The 14,717-nt window shown below is 38.9% G+C and overlaps 2 protein-coding genes across 4 annotated transcripts; one reads left to right on the forward strand and one right to left on the reverse strand.

Moving 5' to 3' along the window:
• The first annotated feature begins 839 nt into the window (after positions 1-839).
• On the forward strand, positions 840-2,219 carry LOC136424584 (kelch-like protein 42). The gene has a single exon (XM_066413196.1). It carries the CDS (start codon positions 840-842, stop codon positions 2,217-2,219), a length of 1,380 nt encoding a protein of 459 aa, XP_066269293.1.
• A 2,287-nt stretch (positions 2,220-4,506) lies between these two features.
• Positions 4,507-14,530, reverse strand: LOC136424126 (FAS-associated factor 2-like). 3 transcript variants are annotated; one of them, XM_066412569.1, is made up of 14 exons: positions 14,399-14,530; positions 13,018-13,086; positions 12,096-12,214; positions 11,569-11,599; positions 11,055-11,139; positions 10,541-10,570; positions 10,145-10,245; positions 9,526-9,611; positions 9,154-9,245; positions 8,603-8,780; positions 7,755-7,836; positions 7,252-7,341; positions 6,443-6,586; positions 4,507-5,953 (listed from the first exon to the last, which is right to left on the reverse strand). In XM_066412569.1, exons 1-14 carry the CDS (start codon positions 14,465-14,467, stop codon positions 5,774-5,776), a joined length of 1,356 nt encoding a protein of 451 aa, XP_066268666.1. In that variant the 5' UTR covers positions 14,468-14,530; the 3' UTR covers positions 4,507-5,773. The 3 variants fall into 3 exon arrangements, with proteins under 3 accessions (XP_066268666.1, XP_066268665.1, XP_066268667.1); XM_066412568.1 differs by having other exon boundaries at positions 10,145-10,257; XM_066412570.1 differs by lacking the exons at positions 4,507-5,953; positions 6,443-6,586 and adding an exon at positions 6,701-6,754 and having other exon boundaries at positions 10,145-10,257.
• Between the last annotated feature and the right edge of the window lie 187 nt (positions 14,531-14,717).

Raw genomic sequence — 14,717 nt, forward strand, 5'->3', positions numbered from 1 at the left:
GTACAAGTTACATGCCATTAAATCATTGCGCCACCTTGCGGGATTCACTATACCGCACTGTATTTCATATGCCAAATGTAGTAAGTTGATACGAGCTAAATAAAAGATGGCGTATTTAGCTTAAGTAGTAGGTCTTCGCTGTTTGTGAAATTAATACCACAGCATCACAACTATGGATGTACCCATGTGCTGATTAGGATTTAAAAATCTTTAGAAATATGGCCTTTAAACATCATCCTTATATCTACCATGCTAGGACATCATCATCGTGCATGGCAGAAGCTTAGAGTCAATGGAAACGATAAAATGAAGATATTGGTAAAGTGAATACTCACAGAAATAATCTAAGCTTCTGAATCTTTCAAACCAGATCCACGAAGGTCGCAGCTCGATGCAGCGGTGCAGCAATATTTGGCCCTGACGTCACTAGCCTCGGTGGACTAGGTCAGGCTTGGACACGCAGTTATGTAGGGCTAAAGGTCGCCATTTATCAGAAAACAGATGCACTTTCTGTCACGATCATTGATGTGTATTTCCTTATTGTATACTCTGTGGCGCATTATGGATGTTTTGAACACAGCATGTATGCCATTTCAGGTCATCATTTATCTAAACACCGGAAACTGTGCTTTCCCCTAAAATTAACTCGTTGGTGTATGTTTTCTTGATCAACATAACAAGAATCATCATATATAATGTAAACGGACAGATCTATCTCCCATGTTGTTGGGTGTTAATGGTACGTAGCTTAGCAAAACATGGTTCGGCTAAAAATACACGCCCGTTAATAATAGACTTTGACAGGCCCAGCTATAGCTGCTATTTTTACTACACCAAAAATGGCGACCAGCTGCAAAGACCACGGGGCAGACGATATGGCAACGATTTTGGTAGATAAGAAGACTTTCAAGGTCAGTAAGAGGACGCTTATGGACAACAGTGACTTCTTCGCCGCCATGTTTGCTTCTGGAATGAAGGAAACTACCCAGAATTCCGCGGTGCTTCATGACGTGTCTGCCAAAGTTTTCAGAGACCTTCTGGTGTTTCTGGAGACGGGGAAACTTCGGTGTGAGATAAACGAGAACCTACTGACAGCCGCTGTGTTTCTTCAGATGCACGGCGTCATAGAGCATTCATTACGTCACGTAAGCGTCACCAACTGTATCGAATTTCTCTCAGTGGCGGAGACCCATTGTTTGCCAAAGCTCAAAGAGGCCGTCTTAAAGTTCCTAACGGAAAACTTCTTAGACGTAATCAGTTCTAGGACATTCGAACATTTGTCTAGTGAACTCATCGACTCTGTGGTTAAGAGACGACACGCCCGCAAACGATATTTATTTGGCATGGGCTCTTACGATGACAGCAGCAAAGAAAGATCAGACATTTCCCGGAATATCCTTCTCCTCGATGACGTCACAGAACAGTGGCAGACAGGCTGCGATCTCCCGCCATTGCTCTGTACTCACGCATGCGGAGTAGCTGTTTTGTACAACTACATCTTCGTGGTCGGAGGATACTCTTCATCCGAATGTACGCAGATGCAACAAGTTGCCACTTGCTTCGACCCTCTAACGAACAACTGGAAGGAATTACCCTGTATGAACCAATGCAGAGCGCACTTCGCTCTTATACCTCACGATGACTACATCTACGCTCTAGGCGGATGTGTTAGCTTCTCCTCTCAGAGTAGCAGCGTTAAAAAGCTGCTGTCCACTGTGGAAGCGTACAGCTTACGGGGTCGTGCTTGGGTGGGTGCCGCCTCTCTCCCGAGGGAGACGGCGCAACCTTGCGGTGCCTCTTGCCGAGGGCGTATCTACACGACAATCGTGCAACCAATGGACGAAATGCTTACAAGTTACGACCCAGAGGAAGACGTTTGGGAAGACGTTGAAATCGTTCCTTACATGCGCTTCGTTCAGTGCATGACGTCTTACAAGGAAAAACTATATCTTCTGGGTCAGTGGGATCTCATGAGCGGGATTGTGCGAGACTTTCAGTCCTATGACGTCATCACGCGTCAGTGGACGAAACTCTACAAGCCAATCACAGGGCAGTATTTCGACAGCTGTGTTGTTATGGAAACAGACTTGTATTTGGTGAGCTCGTGTGCTACACAGAAATACAGTATGGAATCTAACGAATGGGACTGTCATAGGCTACCGTCGTTTCCTGGGTCAGGGTTCGCCCATGCTCAGATTTTACACGTACCCGGTTGTTAATAGTAATAGTAATAATGATAATAATCATGACCATAAAAACAATATTCGGTATCATAACCACTCAGTCAAACCTGTGGATTAGTGACCAACTCATAGGGACCACCTGGCCATTGGTGTAAAGTCATTATCCTGTACACCTGACCACCACTACATATGTACAACATAGCCAATGTGGCCACTTCTTGGTGGTCCTTTAGATAATTTTCCCCATTGGCACAAGCACTAAAGATCCTATCTATAGTGACCAATTGTCAACATAGTCTAGATAGCATAGATAGATTGTATCGGTCCCTGAGTGGTCTTCTTGGGCAGTTTTCAATGTATTATGGGCATGTGGCAGCCAATGGTACCGGTTATATCACATTGTACTACCTGTCTCACATAGCCTAATTCAATGAAAAAAGCATCACATTTTCTTTTATATGTATCAAGTCTTGACAATGACTGAAGTATTTAATGTACTGAAGGCTGAAATAAATATCATAAATGACCATAATCCAAGTCATTATTACAAGCCTTAAGTGCTACCCTCTACTGCTAAGATCTGTCAACTACAACTTACAATGTGTATGTTCAAAACAGTGTGTGCCGACACATTGGGGAACTCTGAACCATTTCAGTGAAGATATGAAAAATGACAGGATATTGGATTCTTTGGATTGGAGAAGCAGTACTCCAGTCAGAAGCTCTGATGAAGGTGTCTGACAGACACCGAAACGTCAGCAGGTGATAGTAACTGGTTGTGTAAAAAGAATCTCCTACGTTCTACATGTACTAACCTGATGAAATGATTTTCGGATGAAAAATAATGCCTGGCTTTCCTGTTTGTGTATGATACAATATGGTTATATTGTGCCTTGCATCAATCTTATGGCTTCTTAAACATAGTCTGAGATTCAGTATAGTCCAACTGAATCATGCCTGCTCTGGCCGTTACAATATAAAATGACAGCTGCTAGTAAAACCTAACAAGTACTACTCAACGAGCCCATACATGAAAAATCTACCGATGACTTGAACCACATCTGGCTGTTTAATTACATGTACATAAAGGCTTTTTGGCTAACTCCATCCTTTCCCCTGCTATCCAACTGTCTATACAATTATAGCAATTTCAAGAACCTAAATGCTTTCCCTTGTTTTAAACCAACAAGAACAGCCCTAAATGTTCAGTCTTTGAGTCCGATTTCAAATATGTAATTTGGATGATATGCTTTATAAGACACATGTTTTGATCATAATTCCAAAAAGGCTGTTTAAGCCTTCATCTTACTGGCAACATTTGAACTTTAGTACTAAGTCCAGTGTCCTTTATATATGATGAAAGCAAGAACAATGTAAACAAATGGTCACATTGAAGTGTGTTTCTTTGGTGATGCAACATAATGCTCTTCTAAATAAGAGTATAAAATCGGCATCTTCAGGCTTGCAGAACGGATTCCAAGAAGAAAAAGTAAATTAAAGAACCACATTCATAGTGTTCCTCTAGGGTCCATGCTAGGACCAACTCTTTACAGACAGCTGCAATGAATAAGTGTAACCTGACCGTCAACACCCAAGTGGTATAGTATGATTCTGACCGATTTCCTATGTTGCCTTTGAGCAACAAAAAAAAGTATTCTTGAAACACAAACACCAGCCATTACTCTGTGCATCTAACTCTCAGATTATAAAAATTGAGGTATCAAGGAATTACTGTACATGTATTTCAGTTATTCATATTATACCTTATATTTTTTTTAACTTATCCGTGAACATATGTACACTTACAATAAATCTGAAGAACTTTAGGTATATCAAAGAATTCCACTGAAAGTTCACATGTGACAGTAATTAACATTGTTAAGATTTTATATGCTATTTTCGTACACAAAGTAAAAAGCTTAACTGAAAGTTTTCGATCAATCCTCAGACCTTTCACAAGTTGAAATGGAAGAATGACATCAGCAACAGGTCAAAGTTCCTGGTAGTCTGTATCAGCCCCCGTCTCGGTCAAGGACTGATTTAAAGCTTGTTGATAATGTTTTACTTTGTGTAGGGAAATAATGTATAAAATCTCTACAACATATATCAAAGAAGTTAACCTTTTTCACACATACCCATCTGCCAACAAGTTAGAGTACATCGCAAGTGTTCAGCTACCATATTTGATATTCAAAGTTTAAGGTTTCTGTGATAATATTATTGGACCAGGTATAACTTTTCAACTTTTTTTGCTGGCTTGCTGCTACATCCTAAATTATAAAGTTGCCTGACCCCATGTCCCAAATGTTCATTGATAACTATATCAAGAAGAGAAAATTTTAATTGTAATACTGCATAGATTAACATCAACAAAACAATAATATTGACTATTTCTGTGTATGATTGTGGAAGAGATAGAGGTTGTTTAAACCAATGTGTTCTCTTGGACAGACTTTCTTCAACAGTTCAAATGGAAATCTACAAGTAAAATAGTGTGTGTTGGTATTTGAAAGGTACACATCTGTGTGAGATAGTCACATATATTGGTGGTACATCAACGTAGACAATACATTTGTGACCCCTTTCTAAAAAATATCACCACAAATTATGGTAGTTGTTTCTCGACTCTTGAATGAGTAGAACAGGACTGCCTTAAAACTGGGAAGAGTGTTTTCCACTACATTATAGCTGTAGGATCTATCACACAAGATAAAAGTTACTCAAATAGCTTGATAGATTATATTAACAGTCATACATTTCAGGTAGTATCCATTATCTTTTATCAGATGTCAAAAGGTAGTGGACGCCAAAAGAAACGTATGACCGTTTACATAATCTAGCCAGATGCCTGAGCACATAACTGTTAACTTGTGTGTCTTATAACCTAGGATGTCTAAGACTCTAACCTTCATCAAAGATTGTATGTTTTATTGATTTTCATGGATGGTTGTACAAGGCTTGAAAATAACAGCCATAACAAAATCTTGTGTTCAGTGAGTCTGTAAATGTTTCATCATACTGTCAAGTATGATTTAAATGTATTGTGACACGTCTTGCATATGGTCAATAAACTGGTGATTATAAAAGACAAGAAGAAAAAAATACTCCTGTAACATCCATCTTCAACGAACAAACAAAAATGACAACAAAACTTAGAAGAAGCAATAGACAACGACAGGCCATAGAGGCTATCGGACTTGCATAAACCCATATTAGGCCAATTTTGGAAGATGCTAATGTGTGTGCATGATACCTTCTTTCTTTTTCACTTCATTTTCCGTGTGCTGTATTGGAAAGCATGTTCATAGATAGACAGTGACCTAATTTGTTTTGGGTGATTCTCATTGATGTGTAGTATTTTCCTTCTATTGATAATGGAACTTGGGTACATGGTTTTAACCGTAAAATAAATGCAAAGCTCTTACATTGTTTTTCTTCTACAATTTTTTTCCAGTGCAGCTTCGTTTCGTAACAAACAACTTTTGTACCTATACTTGCCGACGATTGAACCAAATTTCAAATTGTGTACAACTGAATTTTTTTCAATTCACAGGATCTTTCCCACGTTTTGTCTACATGATATACTCACCCTAGTCACCTATATCTTGTACAAATAAAACCTCTGATTTGCCTAGACCTGCTTCTTTTATCGTTATGACTTCGGGGGCTTCCTCGGTCCCCTGGCAGGGCAGCACTCTCCGCGGGAAGTTTGTGACGATCTGAAACTCGTCTGGTGCGTCTTTGTGACAGAATGCAAAGTGGTATACGTCCTGGAAAAGAAGATGATAACATTGCAGTCAGATAAGACGTAATTTAACCCCTCAGGTAGGAAGAGCCCTCTGTCAAAACATACAGGAACTGCAGTGACACAGACATACAATGTACATGTATAAGCCAAAAACAATGCTTCGCATTCTGCAAATAAAAAGTGACATGAATGAAAGAAAGTTGATGTAAAAATTAGTAAAAATTGTACAATATCTACATGTGTAATTGTATAATTGCAGTATGATGTAGAAAATACATTTGTCCTGATGCCTTTGTTGGAATCTACAAAATGGAAAGAAAAAGGACAAGAAAAAAAGAAAAACCCTAGCTACTGACCCTGATTGTTTGAGGACCCTACATGAGATGTATATTGTATAATATCATGTGTATATCTGCCATGTTGATTTAAACGAATAAAGATTGAAAAGGACCCTTATCAGAAACACAACATTTTTTTCCTAGGCCTAAACACAAACAGACAAATCCCTCACCTCTAGAGAGTGAGACATAAGGAACCGCCGCTCCAGCCGTGTTCCATTCGGCAGTTTTAGGATGATCTTGGTGGCTTCTGGGTCATCAACGTCTGGTTCATCTGGAATGGTGGAGGCCTTCTCTATCCGTAGTCGAGCTAGCTCCTGGGGAATAAGGAAAACTAACAGGTAAGTGGCTTGAAAAGCTCAGAGGAGTAGAATAGAGAGGTCACGGGATTGATTCCTAGCATTTCTAGCTAGACGTTGTGTCCTTTAGAAATCTGGTTAATCTGGAATGGTGGAGGCCTTCTCTATCCGTAGTCGGGCTAGCTCCTGGGGAATAAGGAAAATGGGAAGATTAAGTTATCATTATGAATTCATGTGATGCTACATACATACATGTAGTAGCGGCATTGAAAAGCACACATCCAAAAGGACAAACATGATCATGCCAAGCAAGGTTTAGACCCTCATCCTCTGGATCCATGGAAATCAATTTTCTCTTTTGGACTGGATCTTACAAGTTCCTTCAGCAAATGCAAAAGTATTGACTGTTCCTATCGTATATATTAGCACAAAAAGGCTACATGTAGCTGGGAGCTTAAAGCTAGCCTGGAGTCCAGCCTTCTTAGCTTTCTTAGCGAAGCTTGGGTAGCGGACTGAAGCTAAAAAGGCTGGACTCCAAGCTAGCTAAAAGCTGCATGTGCATTTGCACTTACATTGTATGATCTAACAACTTGAATGTGTATGGATATGATGGATATGTTTTGCAGGTCATTTGCAAAATTGCAGTGAAACTTGCAGAATAAAGCTTGAAGTTTCTTTCTGACCTCTTTCCTTCTCTGCACTGCCTCCTCCTTTTCTCTTGCCTCCTGCTCCTCCCTCTCCTTTCTTTCTCTCTCTTCCTGTTTCTTTCTCTCCTGCAAGGGAAAGAAAACAATGAGTTAACTTACTAAAGTACATCCATAGCACTTCATACAAACAAACAAAAATACATTATCTAGCATTCATATTTCAAGTTATATCACTTTGGAACTTGTACATGAAATATTGGTCAACAACTAGAAATATTGTGTTTTCAGATAGCCTGTCTAGTTATTTGATTCAATCTATTTGGCTGCATGATGAAATATATCAAGGGCTACCCAACTGGCTAGAGGCAATTACAAAGAGCTAGCCCTGGTAACTGGACAATATACAATACATGGCTACAATACACTAATGAATTTATGGTTTTTACAAGCACAAGATTTTGGTACTACATGTACATTATTTTGTACATACCATTTGTGCCTAGATTTTAGTTACTACAATATATTACATGGCCACCCACCTTCTCTTGGTCTGCTCGTAAGGACTCCAGGTAAGCCACATCCTGCTGAGCTCTTAGAGTCTGGGTGAAGTTTCTCTCCTCCCTATACAGCAATGCAGAAAATACACTTAGTCTACAACATTAAAATCATTATACAATCTTACATACATGTTCACACATAGTTCAGTTGAATCAACATGTTATGCTAGACCCTATTCAAATCCTAGTACGGGTCAGACTCCAAACCTCTTAAGACTTTAAACATGGTGCCATCCATTTAAAATAGTGTTTTACACTATGTACATGTACTAGAAAAGTTTAATGCCATATCCAAAGAAAAATGGTATGTAATCATTCATAAATGTTTTTAACAACATGTATGGCAATGCACAGCTAGTGGCACAGCCAACAAAATTTGATGTATTTGGCAAAGTTTATGTTTGCATTTGTTTTGTTTGAAGCTATGGGAGAGAGACAGTGAGTGAGTGAATATGTTATATGTAATGCTTTTGAGGAGAGGGCTTCTTATACAAGCATTTTGATTTTTGCTCCATCCTCAATAAATACATGTGTGGATTTGAATAAACTTAAATATAGTCTGGTGAATGAATGAACCAGCACGTCAGCAGAACATAAGCATTTAAGGTCGTGTTTGCGTATTTAAGGATAATATCTCGCATATAGGTTCATTTAGTTGTGTCCAAAGATGTTACTCCGAAGCAATGTTGACCAAAGAGAACCAGTTAAAGGGATTCGGCAGTTATAAGAAGTTTAAAAAGCAGGCTAATTACCACATATGCATTACATTCTGCCGACGTGCTAAATGAGCGTATAATATAGAAAGAGAATAAACTGAGATGCTGCCTTACCTGTCAGCCCTGACCTGGGCCAGCGCCGGCTCATTCTCCTCCATGACGTGCATTAGCCTGGCTATCAGCTCGTCAGCAGGCACAACCCCCTCTAGTCTGGCAACCACAGTCATCTTGTGCTCTCTCAGGCAGATCAGGCTCACAAACGGGTAGCTTCTGGGTCGAAGGGCTTGGGATACTGTTGGTGAAAAATAAGACCAAGATATACTAAATGTGGTTTAAGCTTCAATAAGTCATTACAGTACATGCATTATCTCAACGACCACAGTCATCTTGTGTTCTCTCAGGCAGATCAGGCTCACATACGGGTAGCTTCTGGGTCGAAGAGCCTGGGGTACTGTTAAGCTTAGGAAATAAGGAAGCAGAATGTAGTTTTAATAAGTAAATAAGTAAAAAATATAAGTATCACCCAAACAACTACTGTCAATTTGTGTTCCATAAAAGGCAAAAATATTGCAATCACCAACAGGAAGCTTCTCTATCATGATGATTGACAAAGAAGCCATCAAATCAACCAAAGATTGTTTAAAAACAATAAATGAAATTCTAACCTCTGAACCCCTCAGGGAACTCTACTGAGCATGCCCAGAAAAGGGACCTAGCACCGAGGAAGTCGATCACTTCGGGAGCACACAGAGAAGTTCTGAAACAAAGAAATGTAGAAATTGGACCTCAGTGAAATTTGCCATCATTTTATTTATCTATATACATGTATTGGTTCAGCATGTACATAGTATTTACATGCCATCTTTAAATTTTAACTTGTATTCAAAAGAACGGATGCTAAGACCAAGGCAACAAGAAACATAGAGTTTGTTTGTAAAGAACTTCAATTTTTTTTGTAAATTGCTTTTTGTCAACCATTACTTAAGATTCTGAAATAGTAGAAAATATGACCCTTGACATGGCCTTTGACCTCTGACCTTGAGAATTCAGCTGATTGGTCGTCGTTCTCCCCATGCAGGAAGACCACCAGGAAACGAATCTCCTTCTTAGCATCATTCAGAGCCTGGAAATGTTCACAAACATCGTTATATTGATCAGTAATTAGTACTATTAGGTCATTACAAAGAAGAATGGGCTGTGTAGGCCCCATGGTTGTGTCCTCTTGAGTTTATTTACAAAACTACGTGCTTAAGAATGGTATTGTATGTGCTTTTGATCTAATCAACACAGCAATATGCAACTGTCTCCTGGAACCTAAAATCAAAAATAAGGTTTTGAAACATAACAGTACACAACTTGTAGATGTATATGGTCGGATATGGATGTTTCCTTAAAATCAAAGTTGTGCTAAATGCATTTCACAGTGTGAATCACACTCATTGTTCTTTTACTAACACAGGATGCCCAACAAAACAATTCTATAACTGTAATCAAGTATACAGCTAGCCTGACTGTAGGATCCCCAGTAGCAGACAAGGTGGTCCTCCCCATACAGACTATAGATACTACATGTATTACTACTGCTACTACATAATCTTTTAAATAAATGAGTTTATAATGAATTGTAAGAACCATGAATGAGTTTTTATAGCTAACCTGACTGTAGGATCCCCGGTAGAAGACTGGGTGGTTCTCCCCATACAGACTCTGGAACTTGGCGATGAAAGACTCAACATCAGCCAGGGGGTCTCGCACAACTGAGAATGATACTAGCATCAGGCATGTTCATATACATGTTTGATAATAATACAGACATCATCATCATCATCATAAATACCCCCAGATGACCCCGCGAGGGGCAAAGTAGGGGGGGAGGAGGTCCCAGGCTAGGACATAAGCTAAAGAAATCTTTAACGACTTCACAAGATAGAAAATAGAAATAAATCATTACAATCAGTGACAACAGATCTAGAAGTATCATCATTTAAAGTTACAGAGACAAAGTCAGTTTATCTATTTACTAAGACGAGAAAATTGAGAGTTGTAACTTACTTCTTCTTGGATCAGGAATAATTAGTCTATCTGTAATGGCAAGAATTGACAATACATTATACTGAGAAATTGTATTATTGAGCACTTTTAACTTCTTACAGCATACTCAACAGTTTCCATATCTCAAAGATCTACGCATCAAAAATGGCATGCATGGTGGACAATAACAACAATAAAGCCATTTTAACTTCAAAGTTCATCTGTTTTGGTAGAAATTCTTTTGAACTGAAGTTGAACTACGTTTAGATTTTAAAACACAAAAGTTTTTGACCATCCAACTCAGTCTTTGTCAAGGAATGACCAATCAACCGCTTCTGTGATGTAACTATATGCAGTCACGTTGGACAGTCAAAATTTTGGTAAGTCTAATTTTGTTGGAAATAACAGTTTGACTTTGCTTTAAAATGATGCCATTTGTTCTTTATATTTTGAAATATAAAAGATTTGGTGCGGAACATGCACCATATTGTGATGAGATACAGCAGTAACAACATGATGTGTCCTAAGTACTTACATGCCCACATAAAGATGTCCCGTATGGTTGTGTATGTGAATCGGAAGGGCAACATCAACAGGAAATAACCCCACGCCATCCAGCCCTGCACACAGAACAACAAACAGCAACAGTGTGTTCACAATTGGAGAAAAGAAATATTCATTTTGTCTTTAAATCTTGAAAGCAAGCATTGAGGGCAACAACAGTTTATTACATTGTTTTAAATTGTATATTTGGATGAATTACCTCTAGTGTTTTATCATGAGTATTATTGTTGTATTCAATGAAATTGTAATGTTGAGAGGTCCGCAAAATCAGCTTGTCAGCTCTCCACTATGTATTGCCTTGTTGCAGTTGTTAATAAAGAATAAAGAAAGAACAGACAATATATGCAATAAATAAACATCTTACCAACTCCCTTACCCTCTTACTTTCTCACTTATCTACAGACTCACTCTAGTCACTCATCTCTTAGAAATGTGAATTGTTGTAACTAAGGAAAGTTTTAAGCTGACTGTAGAAGTCTTCTTACCTGAGGCCTTCTTCGTGCGACTGTGTACACCCTACAGGGAGAGAAGGGAACATCTCAATCAACTCACAAATGTTCATGTTTGCTAAGGGCTGTATATCTATAGTAGGGCCCCATATATGTTTTTGATCTAGAAGTGCCACTGCGCTGGTGTCTTTGATTTGACTTGATCTGTTCCTGTTGTCACCATAGTCCCCGACCCTCAGGCATGAGGATGGGACTAGGTAGAAGTTAAGGTAAGTTTCAGTTGCTGTGGCAAGTTCATAACGTTCTCTTTGATTCTTTTTCCACTCTCTTACAGCACTAGTTTTAGACGTATCCAAAGTTACTTGAAAAATAGGCTCAAAAAACATATTTTCCATGCAAAAGGAATAAACAAAAACGCTCTCTATTTTTTAACATTAAAGGCACATGATCAAGGGAAGTAGCATCAATTAATGCAATACATTGCAAAGCTTAAGAAAAACACATTAAGTCATCTTTGACTACCAAGAAGAAATGGTTTTCATAGATTGATTAAGACAGCGGACCTTTGGTATGTGGGGCTGATGTTCATCATGGGCATCCTAGGGGGCGCTGCTCTGGCCACAGGCTGCTCGAACACCGGCGGCTGGCCCTCATTCTCGTTAAACGTGTCATGTACCGCAGCCTGGAACATGATACATTGCAATCAGAGATGGCAGACTTCATCCCCTTATCCATACTGCTTTGCAACGCTTCCAGTCTCACAGACGCAAAAAGCAGCACTGAGGAAGTATGTAAAATTGGGTGAGGCTACTAGTAATTCATTACTATACATGTAGTACATTTTCCTAGCTGCCCTTCTCTGTGTTTAACTGCCTCAGGCTTGTTAACGGCTGTTTCACAATTGAGTGCACCAGACAGGTGTCACTGAGGCTCAAAAATCAACTTTAATATACTTCAAAATTGATGTTGGCAGTTCAAAGGTAAATACTTTGGGCTTAGTATTCTAAAAGATCCCTGCACAACGCCTCTTGGTTACAGTGATACAGGTCTTTTTAGTAATGGGTCACTAAGGGGGTACGGACGGGAAAACTGTAAGACTGTATGTATTTAAGGCAGCTGGGAAATTCAGCCTCCCCCAACATCTGCTTGGAGAGCAATACCAGGGCTGTCTTCAGGACCCGTCTCTTCGACCATCCCAGAAATTTGTTTGTTATACCGGAAAAAATCTCACTCTATCTGTCAAAAAATCTGAACCTCATAACGTTAAATAGAGGAAATATATTTCTGCAAGCCTAAAATGGCAAATTTCATAACGAAAATTAGAAATATGGGCTCCCAAACATTGAAATGAGTAAGACCAGAATTCAAAGCTAGAGACAACCCTGAGCAAGACACACACACACAGACACACACACACACACAGACAGACAGGCCCAGAACAATTATATTTTGCTCCCTTGAGGTGAAGCAGAAGCAACAGCTGACCTCCATGTTCCACCCATGTCTGTCCAGCACCTGTCTGCACTTTTCCAGGTCATTAATCCCCGTCAGGTCCTGTAGGGACAACAAGAGAGAAATAATTAATAATGAATGATGAATGACCATGAAGGCCATGTTGGTGAAGCAGGTTAGGCATCCAGGTAATTAGATATGCAAGATATAAACAGTTACTCAAGCAACTGGATAAAATTTGAAATTTCAGGTCCTGTAGCGACAACAATACAAGAGAGAAATAATTAATAATGAATGAATTAATGAATGATGAATGACCATGAAGGCTATGCTGATGAAGGTTAGACATCCAGGTGATAAGAGATGCAAGATAATAGATACTGGATAGATTTGAAAGGCTATGAATAGTATGATATGAAGGCTAGAATGGACATCCGAGTTCATCAATCTTTTTCTGCACAAATCAATTAGTACTGTAGGACAAAATCACTTTTATGAATGTTTCTGATGCACCCAGTATTTCCTGACTGTACATATCATGGTGCTTGGGGCATTTTCACTGTAAGGTTACAACCAATCACCTCTTCTCTTGCCCGTAAGACTAAGAGGCAATGCATGGCTGCTAATTTTTCCGCAATCATCACAGACTGTTTTGTGAGTACTTAATCGCTGGTGTTGCATAGATATTGCATAATACTGCAGGGCTTCAAGTGTATGTTTCTTTGACCCCACCCTTACACCACTACAATGATGAATTAGAAAGCAAAACCAAATCTATCTCAATAGATAATATCAAAGTTAATATTCAAGATTATAACACAATCTCACACAAGGTAAGGTACATATATTACTGTTGCTAGAAATCATATAATTTATGGTAAGAGACTGAAATTCTATCGAAAGTTGAACTGAAATTTGCTGCTATGATCATGCACAAATATATGTAAAATATAGACATATCTATGTAATTTTCTTACACTTGCATAACGCCGCTTCGCTATTAAATCATACTGATGACGTGTATTGTGCAATTATTAACATGTATGAAAATCTCATTGTTTACAACAATGCCTTATGTCTTAGTATCACTTCTCCGGCCATTAAACACATCAAAATGATACCTAGATAATACCTTAAGGTACCATATGAGATGGTACAGAAACTACGGTGCATACCACGGTTGTTATTTGCTTTGGTTCGGTTAAAAGGCATCATTTATATCGCAAAAATTACTCTACTCTATTATAGCACAGTCATACTTCCTCTTTCATTCGCTCTCGCACATCGCCCACAAAATATCCAGATATTTCACTAAATTTCTGTCATTTTTTCTCAGCTTTTGAACGCCTTGTGAGCCTTGAAGTGTACACAATGTCCTGATGTATATTTTGAGCACAGAAAAGCGAGAATTTACCTGGAATTGGAGCAATTTTTCGGTCTGTGCCGAGGTCAACTCGACTTGAGAATCCCGATGGTCCGCCATGTTGGACAATTTTCATCCGGAATCGCACGAAGAGTGCCGTAAACTGCCGACAGCTGTCACGGAATTACACGAGCTGCTCCGGAGAATACCGAAGATGTGGCAAATGGCATTTTTGGATTAGTCGACTTTATAGGGGTTTCCTGCTCTTTTTCATAACAATAATTGTTTCTTGGAATTGAAAAGCACTATCTTTTGATACACTTTGAATTCAAATAAAAATACAAATTAGCTCAATGCTAATATGTATCAG

The sequence above is a fragment of the Branchiostoma lanceolatum genome, chromosome 18 (assembly GCF_035083965.1).
Source record: "Branchiostoma lanceolatum isolate klBraLanc5 chromosome 18, klBraLanc5.hap2, whole genome shotgun sequence".
Lineage (NCBI taxonomy): Eukaryota > Metazoa > Chordata > Leptocardii > Amphioxiformes > Branchiostomatidae > Branchiostoma > Branchiostoma lanceolatum.

What these genes read in the sequence shown, in the direction of transcription:
- LOC136424584 (XM_066413196.1), top strand. Translation starts at nt 840, where the DNA reads ATGGCGACCAGCTGCAAAGACCACGGGGCAGACGATATGGCAACGATT.
- LOC136424126 (XM_066412568.1), bottom strand. Translation starts at nt 14,467, where the DNA reads ATGGCGGACCATCGGGATTCTCAAGTCGAGTTGACCTCGGCACAGACC. An exon ending in ACCGGGGATCCTACAGTCAG is followed by an intron (nt 9,612 to 10,144) that starts GTTAGCTATAAA and finishes GAACATTTCCAG; the next exon opens with GCTCTGAATGATGCTAAGAA. An exon ending in TACGAGCAGACCAAGAGAAG is followed by an intron (nt 7,342 to 7,754) that starts GTGGGTGGCCAT and finishes TTTCCCTTGCAG; the next exon opens with GAGAGAAAGAAACAGGAAGA.